Below are 13,163 nucleotides of genomic sequence, written 5' to 3'. Positions count from 1 at the left end.
GTCAGGGAGCACTCAGGGCCAGGAGGGCAGCCTGCCCTTGGCTGCATGCTCGGGTTTCATCATCCCCTTTGAGGTGCCAGCTGCTGAGCCCAGCTGGTAGCACTGGGTGTGGTGTTGGGGCAGGGGTAAGGACTCAGCACACCTCCCATCCTCTCCCAGCATTTGGGTTTCCCTACTGGATGTGATTACAGGGCTGGTACCTGACATGCATGAGGTTAAGATGAAGTGTGAACAGTACCTGGCCAAAGAGGCTCTGGCTGAGGAGTAGCTGAGCAAGAGGGACCATGGCTGATGCCTCCCCTCCCTTACACCAGCAGCATCCCTGGCACCAGCTGCCTGGAGGCAAGCAGGTTTGTGTTTCCCTGTGAGGAGGGCACAGATCCCATCCCTTTCCTGCTCTCACCCCCTTCCTTCCACCCACCACTTGCCACGTGAGTCCCACTCCTTCAAGGGCAAACTTGAAGTCCCTGAATCCCTGGCTGAACCCAGGCAAGCATGGGCTGCCCTGGCTCTCACCCCACCAGCAGAAATAATATCCACCACACTCCAAGCTGTTTCAGGTTTTATTTTAGAATTTATAAAATTCCAGTGTCATCCATACTCATGAGCCTTTTTACATGTTTGCATATAGTCTCCAAATTCCAAAGTTAAGGCCAAGGGATCATTGCTATGGAAACGTACAATATGGAAGACGTCAAAGAGAAGAAATGGACACATGCCACAGTCTGCTGCGGAAGGAGGGTGCTGGGGACAGTACTAGGTACAATCACTTCATGACCTTCTTTAGAGTGGAAGGTTGGGCTGTGGGGCATGAGCCCAAGGCAGTGGGTGCCCTGGATGTAACTCAAGCCTCGCTGTGCAACTGGTGAGGGCACGGGGGAATAAAGAGGAGGAGGGGGTGATAGGCTTGGTGATGCAGGGCAGACCTAAGCTACAGGGTATTAACCATTTCCTGACAGACGCAGACGGGAAGGTACCACCCTAGTTCCCCTTCTCCCGTGCTGGAGGCAAGGCCACCCTGTCCTCCAGGGCCAACCAGGCACCCCACAACGGGCCATGCAGTTTCACTTGGTTCTCACACTAAAGGAGAGCGCTGTGAGGTTTTGGTTTGACTTGTGCATAGCAGTCTCTGCCAAGAAGAGCTGGCGCAGGAAGGAAAAGCATCGGCATGTTCAGCCTGTCCCAAGGAGGGAAGGCAAGGCAGCTGGGCTCAGCCTGCCACAGTTGTGCTCTGTCAGCAGCACTAGACAAGAGAGGCTAGGGACTGCTGCTTGGCCAAGAGCTGAAGCAGCTGGGACAGAGGAGGAATGGCTCAGACTACAAGCTCTGTAGGACCAATGCAGGGAAGTGGGGGCACACAAAAAGCCCATGCTACATGCCTCCCTCCATGAAGACATGGCTTTCCTCTTGCTGGAGGAGCTCAGACAACACCCTTTGAGCAAGCTGTGGCAGGGCCCAGGTGCAAGAGGCCCCGAGTACAGATCATGGATCACCCTCTACCACATGATGGAGGTCTCAGGAGGGCTCAGCACACACATCAACCCCCAATGCTGTCGGAGCAGAAGCCTGGCTCACACAACCTCTGCAGCCCAGGGCTAGGGCACAGCTCCAGCCACAGCCCTGTGCTAACTCAGCATGCAGTCCTATGGATTCATAGCCTGCCTCAGCACCACCATGCTCTGCTCCCCTCTGGAGCAGCTCCCACAGCTGTGCAGAGACACAAGGCTCCTCTTGCTTCTCCTCCATGCTTCTGCTACAGCTGCCCAGGTGACAGCAGAGCAGCTGCTAACCCACGACCATCGAGAGGCCCCCATCATACTGCTGATTGAGGTAGAAAGAAGGCAACAGGAACAGTGTGACTGCCACAGCACTAACAGCGAGCCACAGCTCCTCCAGGCTGTGTCCCACCAGCTGCTCTGAGCCGTGTCCCTGCAGCCACCTCGGCCGAGCCAAACCTGTCCCATCGTGTGCTGGCTCTCCTGCCTGCTCACACTGCTGGGAAGGGGGAAAAGGAGCAGGGTCTGTCATCAAGCACTGGAAGACTGGTCGAGTGTGCAGGCTGGGGCTGTGCCTGGTGCGGCGCAGGGACGCGCGCTCGCTGCGCTCACGGCTGTTTTCCTGACCAGAGCAGCCAGATGTTGTTCTGGCCCCTTCCATCTCTGTTGTCTCTACAGCCTATTGAAGGTTTTGTTTCTTTAAAAAGCAGGTTTCTGACATTATAGATTATTTGAAGCTCTCTCCCCACAGTCAGCTATCAGCATTAAATGAATTTTTGGCAGTTAAAAGGAAAAAAAAGTTGATTGCACTCTACAAAGGTAAGGTAAGGCCTGGGATAAACACAAAGGAAAGAGGGCAAACGTTTTGGCTTTAGAAAGTCAAGGAAATTTATTTCCTGAGGTCATGAGACAGGAAGTAGATTCCTAGCCACAGTAAAGGAGGTCTCCTAATGAAGGCGAGAATGCCTAGTCAGACATGCTCAAGAGAGCAGATTGCTCTGCTAGCGCTTGGGAAGCTGCAAATCTTAGCCACTTGGAGTCAATTATGAAGTTTCTAACAAAAACACACACATTTAGTGTTTGAATCTGAGTGGAAGTCTTGTTCCAAAGGAGGAAAGAATATCCATCAAGAGATGAGGGTGGGTCCTAGACACGGTGATAGCTGAGGGGAGCAGGATGGGGTCTAGCACTCCAGACACCATTAGGAGACCTCTTGGGACAATTGATTTGTGCTCCAGCCGCTGGGTCAGATTTCAGACAGGAGTATTTGTGGCAGGTTAGTGTCAGGTCAGCGGGCTGGAGAGTTTCTGCTTCCAGGTCATTATCGTTTGGGTCCCCAGGGAAGAGTCTTGGGGGCCACTTGAGCCCCAAAGCTGGGGAAGTCTTCAGAACTGCTCATATCAGGGGCCTAGAGCAAACAAAAAGGGAACAAGTTAAGCTCCTGCCCTGCTGTGAACTTACATGGTGAGGCCCTGAACTAAGCAGCATCGTTGATATCCCAGGAGGAAAGACAATGGGGAAGGGACAAAAAGGATAATTGTGGCCCCAGGACATCTAGGGGTGACATTGAGGAGGGTGCAGATAAGGTGCTAAGGGCTCCAAGGGTCCCAGCTCGGTAACTGGGACACTGGAGCAGGGTCAGGCCAGCCCTGCAGCAGCACCGGGGCAGCTGAGGATGAGCTGCCACATGTCCCAGCTCAGAGCTGCAAACACTGAGCCAGTTCTGTGCTGCAGCACGAGTCTCAAGTCCCAGGCCCTACCACTACCCCTAAAAATGACAGAACCTGGCAGGACACTTTCTGGTAAGGATCCCCCATGCCCCAACAGCTCCACACTGATGTAGCCAGAGTGACAAGATACTGGGAAAGTGCTTTGAAAGCTGGACAGGAGAGCCCAGACCTGTGCTCAGGCCACAAAGAGCAGCTAAAAGCTGCTTTCTGTGTCACCAGGGAGAGAGACTGCTGTGTCCCCAGCACAGACAGAAGTGTCCCCACGCTCTGTGCCCCCAGCCTGCAGCACAAGCAGCACTCACCTTCTCGTTGTTGACAGTGGCCCAGGGGGCATCTCTCACCACAAAGCCCTTGGAGGGGGCCTTGGACTCTTCATGTGAGGAGGGCTTCATGTACACCTGCATTGCCTCGTTGTCCACCACATCTGCAAGCTGCAGTAACACAACCAGTGAGGGGGGGATCTGGATAGCTCCTCAAACTGGAATAAAATGCCCATCCCTCCATCTCACCACACTGCAACCTGTTCTACAATGACCAAAAATGGTGTGTCTGCACTAGTCTGAGGGCCACAACTTTTAACTGGTGCAGGCTGCTACAAGGCAAGAACATCCTGGGGTGTCCCAGCATTCTCATTCACTGTCCTCTCCTGGACAGAGGGGGCAGTCCAGCTGGTCTGAGGGACAGCTGCAGTGCAAGGGACAGCCACCTGCACAGGGCTCAATTTCTCTGATGCAGTGGAAGAAAATACCACGTGGACACAGCTGAGACATCCAGCTCTGTGGCAGGGGAAGCTCTTCCTAAGCCCTGTCAGATTTGCTGAACACTTACATATTCCTCCTCCAAGTTCAGGATGTGATCAATAGCTTCTTCTACATTCTCAGGGAGTCCTGTCACAGTCACACAGTTGGGGTCAGGAGCCCCACTCTGGGGAAAGCGAATATCCACCTGGAACACAAGGAACAGCACAACACTTCCACCTGCACATCTGAAATGCCACAGACTCCCCATGACCCTTGTCACTGGAATCACAGACCAGTCACTGATACCCTAATTATTGTCTGTTCACAGCCACAAGTCTGTTTTACATCTCCACAGCTCAGACACTGAGGGGTGAGCTGGCCCCAAAGTTTGCCCAGTTTCCTGTGGAGGAAAGCAGAGCAGTCTGTAGTAAGGACCCAGTTTCCAGCAGCCCCTCTCACTCCCAGAGGCTGAGTTTTCTGGGCAGTACAGGCAGGAGAGGGGCTGCATTTCCAGACAGTGTCCTCACACTGCTGCAAGCATTTTTACCACTGATCCATCACCACAAAGCACAATGAGCTTTCTGTGTTTGCCACAGAATAATCCTGGCTGACAATGGCTTTACAGAGCTGGCCTAGTGCACCCCATGCACAAGCACTGTGCTCTCTCACACCCTGCCTTACAGATGGGTGCCAGAAATCTAAACAGGACAGCACCAAACCCAAAGGCTGCTCATTTGGGAACCAGTTTGTTTCAATAACTGAGGCCAGCCAAAATGCAAGTCCCCAAAATCCCATCCCTCAGTATTCACATTCACTGCTGGCCCTGCAGTAAAGCATGCTGCTGATGCCATATGCTATCAGGGCAGAGGTTCCTGACCCCCCCAGAGCCAGCCAACTTTGCCACATCCACAGCCCTGAGAATATACACCATGATTCCCAGTCAAGGGGATCCACATTGCCCTACAGGAAAGCCAGAAGAATTCCCTGAACTAAGCTCAAGGTAGCTGAGGAGTCTGGGGACAATCTCCTTGCAGAGCCTCCCAGCAAGAGGCCTGGCTGCCCACTTCCAGTAATCAGAGTAGCTGACATACACACCTCCTCCTCTTTGTCAAGATCATCTGGGACCCTGTCTGCAAGAAACCCAACAAAAGGGCTCCAGAGAGGGACAGAACTCAGTGCTGCTTGAAGAGCTAATCCAAAGCACTAAGTTCTACTTTAGTCTGGGTTCCAGCAAAACAGTAAAAGCTCCTGGCCTGGCTCCCAGAGAAACATGACTTAGAGCTGAGGTGGTGTGGGGATGCTTCAGCTGGTGTCTGACTGTGGTGTCCAGACAGCCCAGGTGGGTGTCCTGGGCCAGGGATGCTGCTCATATGCTGGTGGAGTTGAAAGTGAGCAGGGCAGCACTGGCCTTTCTTTCATGTCTGTTCTAGCTGAAGATGCAGAGCAGGCACAAGACACAAGAACCACAAGATGTGAGCCTCGTTCATCACCAAGCTCTCTCCACAGCAGAAGTGGCTGCCCAGCCCAGCCTGACCCGTGTGGCACTGCCCCAGGGCTCACCTTGAACTCATCCATGATTTTGCGGATGGCTTTTCCACGCGCACCAATGATGCGCGCGTGAACACGATGGTCCAGAGTCACATCCTCGGACACCATCTGCTCCAGCTCCCCAACGATCTTCATGATGGCGTCCCGGGCAGCCTCGGCGTTCTTCTCATAGCCAGTAATGGTGATCTGGTCCTGGGCCTGGGGCACACACATGTGTGAGACACCAAGCTCATAAGCAGCTGAGCAAGCTTTCTCCCTGCTAATCCCCTTCACCATCCTCCTTATCCAAAGGTGGAGAGAGTTCAGAGCTCTCAAGAAGAGGCTCAGAGACAAGCACTAGCCATCCTTGCACTCTGTCTGATCTCTCACCTGGCTTTCATCATCCTTGTCAGGGAACTGGATGTTGACCTCATGCTCTGTGCGTATCTGGGTGATCACTGCTCCCTTCCGCCCAATGATTTTAGGGTGGTACTTGGGATCTACAGTGACTGTCAGTTTGAAGCTCCGCAAGGCCTGGAACAGGAGAAGCAGAGTGAGAGCAAGGAACACACCATGGCAGTTCCAGTGATGTCCTCTTAAGTCACAGCATCTCCTTCTGGCTTCTGAGATGCATGGAACACATTTTGCAGGGCCATGCTTGAGCACCCAAGCCATCCATCCACTGGAGCTTTGTGCTTTCACCAAGTTCAGAGGGAAACTGCAAACAACAACCAACCACCCAACTCATCCCTAACCTATTATTCAGAGATGTGATAAGGATTCAGGGAGGATAGGTAGAGAGAGACTGGCAGCACAGCAAGGTTCCCACCCACCAGTGTCTCAGAAGTACATGAAGGTGCAAGAGAGACCTGGACAGCCCAAAGTGACATTCCCAAACTCTCCTGTCAGTTCATGGTAAATGAGCTACCTTTGAGTAAATCATTTATGACCATTCCACACCCACAGAGCAGCTAAAGGTGCTCCTAAAAGATGAGGTGTTCCAGGAGTCTGCACCCAGAGGCTGAAGCCATGTTTGGCTGGAAGGAAGGAGAACAGGCACAGGCCTTACCCGATCCTCCTGTTCAGCTTGCAGCTCCTTCACTCTTTCCAGGAGCCCGACCTTGGCACGGTCCAGGTTGGTAGCCAGCCCAGTGATTGTGATGATATCTGACTGCAGCTCAGGAGCAGGCACCTGGATGTTCACCTGAGTAACAAGCAGCAATTATCATTTTGTATCACTGCTCATTCTGTATCACTTGGGATGCCTCTGACTGCAAGCTGGCACCTCCCTGGTCTCCCCCAGCACTAAGACCAGCTCCCACCCAGGCAGCCTAAAAACCACAGAATGGCTGAGGTTATCAAGAAGGTCATCAAGCTGGGCCACCTGGAATCAGTTGCCTGGGACCATTTCTAGATGGTTTTTGAATTGAATTCTGTTTCTCCAACCCCTGTGCTGGCCTAGAGAGGCCAGGAAACAAATATATGTTCAATGACACTGACTGCAGCCAACCTGCATCAGCCCGGAGGCTCTGGAGAATTCTCCTGAAAGGGTAGGCACAGCAGAGCTGTTTCCCAGGGCCCAGGAGGAAAACAACTCTCACACTGATGAGGAATCCCTGCAGACACCAAACAAGTCATGCAACACTCACAACATCAACACTGACTGTACTGCTTCAGCATGAAACCTACCAAGACCTGGATCCAGGGTCCAAAACACCCAGGGATCATTTTCCTACTATGGAGCCTTGGATTCCACAGCAGACCTGAGTATGTTGTAACTGTCCAAACCCCCAACATGGTCACTTACAGATTCTCCAGGACAGAGGAGATGGAAGGAAGGGCAACAACTTACTTCAAACTCATCCATCATTTTGCGGATCCCGCTTCCTTTCTGGCCTATGATGTAACGGTGAAGATCAAAGGGAACTTCCACCTCAATGGTGACAGGAACCAGAGCCTGAAGGGGATGGAGCACAGTTTACCAGTGGAAAAACTTCTCCTGTCTTCTAGCTTGCCATGTAGTTGCCCAAAAGAATATGTTGCTGAACAGAGGTACATTCCCTTGTAGTCAGGATACAAATTTGACAGAAACTGAGGACAACTGGGAACACTAAAATGACCTGTTGCATGTTTTTGAAAGAAGCCATCTGAAACCCCAGCTGTGGGACAAGTTGCTTTCATATCCTTGACTTCAGCCTAGCAAAGACTTGGAAAACATCACTACAGAAGCATGGCAAGGTCTGCTGAACCTGGAATGACTCAGCCTCAACCAGACTCCTCCTCTTCTCAGCTGTGCTCCATAAAACAATCATGTCATGCTTTTATGGCTATTGGGGCTGCTTACAACCACTAGTAATTACCAAGTCAGGCTTTATGATTTCAAGCTGCCAGGCTAAGTCAAAGAGCAGAGGGGCTTCCCTTGAGCAGCACAGAACCCCTGTACAGCCAACATCATTGACTACTTGCATTGCACCTGGACTGAGCAGCTTTTACTACCACCACCAAAAATTACATCCAAGCATCACCACCTTAACAAGGGGCTGAGAAAGCCACACACCTGCAGTGCCTCCTTTGCTGCCTCACACTTCTCCCTGCGGCCAGAGATGATGATGATATCGCACTTCTTCGGAGAGCTGGGATCCGTGTCCTTCCCTTCCTTGCCTTCCCCACCTTCCTCACCATTCTCCTGCACAGCTGGCTCCACAACAGGGGCTGAAAACATGGAAAGTCTGGTGTTCAGTGCACAGAGCCCCCTCCTCACTCATCATCTCCCTCCTCCAGATCCTAAGGCTCAGCCACCAGTGAGAGCTCAGAGAGACCTCACTAAGCTCACAGAGCCTTTTTTGTCAGGGTAAGTCCTTGTTCTCCCTGCACTCTGCAGTGACAACATGTTTGCAACATCCAGGTCTGCAGTTTGACAGACCTGTCCTGAAACTGTCCCGTTCCCAGGAAGACAAGGCTGATGCCAAGCCCAGATTCAAGGACACGGCAGGAACACCAAGGTCAGTTCTCTCCATGGATTTTAAGTAGAACATACCCACTGGTACAGAGCGTAGGCTACACTACACTTATTTGATAAACCCAACTACCATCCTAACATGCATCCACAGACATACCTGGGTTTTCCTCCCTGTCAGGGAATTTGATCTGGACGCCGTAGTCGCGGGTGATCTGCTGGATCCGGGACCCTTTGGGGCCCATAATGGAGCGGTGGAACTTTTGGGGAATGGTGCATTCGATTGTCACTTGAGCTTCCTGTGGGAAAGCAGAGTTGGCCCTATTGTGATGCAGCCTCTTTCACACCACAAAACAGGATGTTTGTGCACGGTGAAATCCAAAATGGACACAGAGAGAAGTCAGAAAAGATAACAATGGCTGACAGAGGAAGAACTCAAAATTTCCAAGAATCATTCCTCTTTTAGAAGAGCAGAGGATTTAAAGAAGGCTACCTTCAACTCAGGACATTAAAGGCTTCCAAGAGCAAAGCTCAAACTCTTTAGTACTCTGAAGAGGAGGAAGCATTAGAAGAAATGAAAAAATATAAAGATAGATGGGAAAAGAACAGTTTTGACACTTGACTGCTTCCAAAAGCCAATACTAGCAGTGCAGGAAACCCCTGAAAGCAACCACTGCCCAAGGCCAGACATGGAGAGGAACAAGAAGGCTCCAATCTTTTAATGTCCAGAGGTACATCAAGGAGTGGCCTTCTTCCACCCCTAAAAACCAAGATTGTCAGAGGAGATTCATTCATGCAGCATTGGCATTTTGGAGCCAGCTGCTACGCCCAAGGCAGGATCTAAAGTCTGCAGACCCCATATGTTGACAGCAAAGGTTCAAATCCAAGAACTACCATGGGACTTGTTCACATAAAGCTTGGTCATATGGCAGGTTCAAGCAGGACACTGCTGAGGGAACAGAGTACAGAAGAAACAGTTTTTCTACAACATACCAGGTCCTCGATGATCTCCTGGATGCGTTTCTTGGCTGCCTCCACACAGTCCTTGGCTCCCTTGAGGGTGACCTTATCGCTCTGGGTGCCGGAGCGCGGGAAGCTGACCATCACACCACCATATTCATCTGCAATCTCACGGAGAACTTGGCCTCGACGGATGACAAAGTGGCGGTGGTGCTTGGGGTCAACCACCATGGAGTCTTCAACCACATTATCCTGCCAACACACAACAGCCAGTCAACCCCACCTGTCCTGGTGACAGGCATGAGTTGACTGCACTCAACAGCAATCAGCTTACAACCTCACCCCAAGACAAGGAAGGATCTTCCTGAGCTCCCACGAAGGGCAGCAAATGCTTTTAGGACAAGCAGGTCCTTCATGTTGCCTCGTTACACCTTGCAATAGTGAGAGGCAAGAAAGTAGAAAAAGTTCATACCAAGTTCTTGATGAGGGCCTCCAGCTCCTTCTGTGCCTCTTTGACAGCCTCTTCTGTTCCCATGATAGTGATCAGTTCCTGATCTTTGTCCTCAGAGGTGGGGAAGATGATGCGGGCCCCCGTGTTGTCTCGCACCTTACGGATGTTGCCACCACCCTTACCAATAAGGAATTTGTGGTACTCTGGCTTTGCACGGAGGTCCACGGTATAACTCTTTGTTTGCTGAAAGGAGTCAGAGACCCATGGAACATGTCAATATATAGAAAATACCACCAGCACCAACAGTCAGCATGTAGATATGTTGCCTGCACCCACATGCAGAGTGCTGCAAAAGCAAGGTGCAGCACACTGTTGAAAGTATGTCTTAAATTAAAAACACCACCCCAAAGACACTCTCAGGACCAAAAAACTAACTGTACACTCAGCATGACCAATGAGAATATAAGCAGACTTCCCCAGGAGAAGGGTCTGCCCTGCATAAAAGGTAACACAATCATTTGCTAACTGCTGCAAGCCAGGCTCTCAGAGGCAACCAACTAATTCCTGTGGAGAACATTTTCACATGTTGACCCTAGAAAGCTTGCTATTAAAATGACCAGTCAGTCAGCCACAACAACTCAGAGCAGGGTCTTGTAACCAAAAGCTCTCAAATCTGAATATATGCAGTGAAATGGAAGAACAGGAGTTGAAATGCAGAGATCAAGAAAAAAGTGAAGGAGAGCTACAGAGTAAAGTGTTTCAGAGAAGTGCAGATACCCAAGAACATTCAAACCACAGAAGCAGGGAGCCTTTACTCTGAGTATATCATCAGTCTGGCCAGAGATCCATTACAGACAGTTCTTCTGCCCATGAGAGAAGAACTCTTTGTCACAAGGATGGAAGAACAGCTTTCTTTTAATCATCCAAACCGTACTCAAATCCCTCAAAAGATTATTTGTTCTATTGATACCAAAGGCTTCCATGCAGACAGAGGGAATCACTTCAACCTCCAAAAAGAAACAGCTGGTCAAACCAACCTGCTCCTTCCCCTGTAAGGCAAGGCTCACCTTCTCCTCTGCCAGATGTAACAGCTGTTTCTTGGCTTTCTCCACATCCTGGGCTGGGCCCCTGATGGTCACAGTATCACTGCCAGAGCCCTCTGTGGGGAAGTGGATGTGGACTCCACCACATTCCTCCATGATGGAACGGATGAAGCGGCCTTTGGCGCCAATGAGGGAATTGTGGAGTTTGGAAGGAATAGAGACCTCCACCTCTGTGATGTTGGCCTAAGCAAGGACAGTATGGGATGTTAGTTAAGCTGTAGGTATGTGTTTGCAGAGACTCTGCTGGCTCCCCAACTCCCACGTTGCCAGGAGCTTTGCAGAACTGAGTATGACAAATGCCTGACCAGAGGAAATTGGGACTGGCCACTCCTAATGCATCAGCAGCCACAAACTTTGGTTGAAGAGTCAACAACAGATTGACATCTGTATTTTCTCCCTCCTGCAACACCCCACTACAAGCACTTCTGTATTTTTATCTCCTGTAACTCCTATTTTTATGTTTTCAAGTCCCTAATCTGCAACAGGCCAGTTGTTTCACTTACCAGTTCCTTTTGGATAGCCAAAATTCTGTGGCGAGCAGCCTCACAGTTTGCTCTTTTGCCCGTGATAACAATTGTCTCTGAGTTGCTGTTCTCAGCTGGGAGATCTATTTTGGTGTTGCTTTCTTCACGGATCTGCCACCAAAAAAAAAAAAATCCCAGCAAAATTATTTGAGAGGTGTCCCATGTCAGAAAAAAAGGCCTTGGAGGTTTTACTTTGCATTACCAATGAGCAGGGGAGACCAGTGAATCAGATTTCACTGCAGGCAGTCACCATAATGAGCAGTGTAATGAGCAGTGAAGACAGGAAAGGTATCTCACCTTCTTGATGTTGGCACCTCCTTTCCCTATGATGTTCTTGTGGAATTGTTTGAAGATGGGAACAGAAATAGAAAAGCTGTTTTCAACCTAAGAGAGAAAGGAAGAGAGAACTGAAGATTAGACCATCCTGGCAAGTGAGACCCCATCCCAGGAACTTGATTAACAAGCCTCTGACAACAGGCTTAGACCCAAGGAATTCTTCATATGGAACACTTCCAAGAATAAGCAAAGACATGTACCCTCTCCTATAGCCCTTAAATAACAGGTATTCCCTTCCTCCCCCATACACATAGAACCATTCCACAGTTCCCTCATCTTGAGGTGTGTCAGCCCTAGCCAAGCCACTACAGCTCTTCTCTATTCCAGGATTATCCAGGCATGAAAGAGAGACTAGCAGACAGAAAGCTCCCTTACCAGGTCTGCCACCATCTTTTGCATGTACTTGGTGCACTTCTCCACTTCGTTTTTGGGACCTCTGAGTTGGACAATGTCACTCTTGTGTGCAGGGTCTGGGAAGTTGATGATAACCTGCAGGAAACAGTCACTTAGGGTCAACTTAAACAAATACAATGATTCTCATGTCAGACATGTGCAAAGGTTGCTGGGGATCCTGCATGTCTCCTTTCCCATTTGGAAGCAGGTAACCCTGTTAGCAGCCTCTGGCCAGAAGCAGCATCTTCTCACATGTATTAAATGTATGAGCACACACATATCAGTTAGATATTTCTCATACTCACAGAGACACTACATTTATGACTTTACTGATTATGTGTCTATTACCCATGTAGAAAACATGTCCTCTGAATCCCTGATCTCCTAGAAAGCCTCACCTCTGGGAACTTCTCCCGGATTTCCCGGATCCGCTCGCCCTTCTGCCCAATGATGGTCCGGTGGAATTTCTGCTCAATGATTAGGTCCTTGGTGCGTTCATTTTCCTGTGGAGAACAGAGTTTAACCAGAGTGTTCAGCAGGAGAGCCACATAATTGTCATTACCAGTTTGCTGCCCAACAGCTTACTTGTCATCAATGCTTTTCCTCCAGATAGAATTCACTCTAGGTTGACAGAGAAGAGGATCCAAGGGAATAGAGGAACTTGCACTTGTCATGAGATCCAAGTGCTCAGTGGGCCAGGGGCACAAACCTCTACCAGAAAGTTACTGGGGAACACAAGAGCTCAAACCCCACAGCCTCCCAGGCATCACATCCCACTAACCATACGGGAAGCGAGTTCCAGCAGCTCTTTCTTGGCCTGTTGGACCCCCTGTGGGTCTCCTTCAATTCTGATCAGGTTGCTCTTCTCATTGTCCGGGGGAATGCGCACAGACACCTTGTAGAGGTCCTTAATCCTGTTAACTGCAAGGCAAGGGCTGTGGTGACAC

General features: G+C 50.3%; 1 protein-coding gene across 4 annotated transcripts in view; it reads right to left on the bottom strand.

Annotated features, from left to right (window-relative positions):
* Nucleotides 1–550: 550 nt before the first annotated feature.
* The window catches only part of HDLBP (high density lipoprotein binding protein), a 38,641-nt gene continuing 26,028 nt past the window's right edge, over nt 551–13,163 (bottom strand). For all 4 annotated transcript variants that reach the window (XM_064435729.1, XM_064435728.1, XM_064435730.1 and 1 more), the window contains exons 12-28: nt 12,998–13,137; nt 12,615–12,719; nt 12,199–12,312; nt 11,785–11,871; nt 11,467–11,598; nt 10,928–11,146; nt 9,882–10,103; nt 9,443–9,661; nt 8,610–8,748; nt 8,051–8,205; nt 7,346–7,450; nt 6,563–6,697; nt 5,884–6,027; nt 5,527–5,712; nt 4,055–4,171; nt 3,529–3,657; nt 551–2,904 (exon numbers count right to left, since the gene is read on the bottom strand). In XM_064435729.1, coding sequence (XP_064291799.1) covers nt 2,818–2,904; nt 3,529–3,657; nt 4,055–4,171; nt 5,527–5,712; nt 5,884–6,027; nt 6,563–6,697; nt 7,346–7,450; nt 8,051–8,205; nt 8,610–8,748; nt 9,443–9,661; nt 9,882–10,103; nt 10,928–11,146; nt 11,467–11,598; nt 11,785–11,871; nt 12,199–12,312; nt 12,615–12,719; nt 12,998–13,137 — 2,435 coding nt within the window. In that variant the 3' untranslated portion in view covers nt 551–2,817. The remainder of the gene's footprint in view (nt 2,905–3,528; nt 3,658–4,054; nt 4,172–5,526; nt 5,713–5,883; nt 6,028–6,562; nt 6,698–7,345; nt 7,451–8,050; nt 8,206–8,609; nt 8,749–9,442; nt 9,662–9,881; nt 10,104–10,927; nt 11,147–11,466; nt 11,599–11,784; nt 11,872–12,198; nt 12,313–12,614; nt 12,720–12,997; nt 13,138–13,163) is intronic.

This window comes from Passer domesticus, chromosome 11, assembly GCF_036417665.1.
Source record: "Passer domesticus isolate bPasDom1 chromosome 11, bPasDom1.hap1, whole genome shotgun sequence".
NCBI lineage: Eukaryota > Metazoa > Chordata > Aves > Passeriformes > Passeridae > Passer > Passer domesticus.
This window is presented reverse-complemented; position numbering and strand designations above follow the sequence as displayed.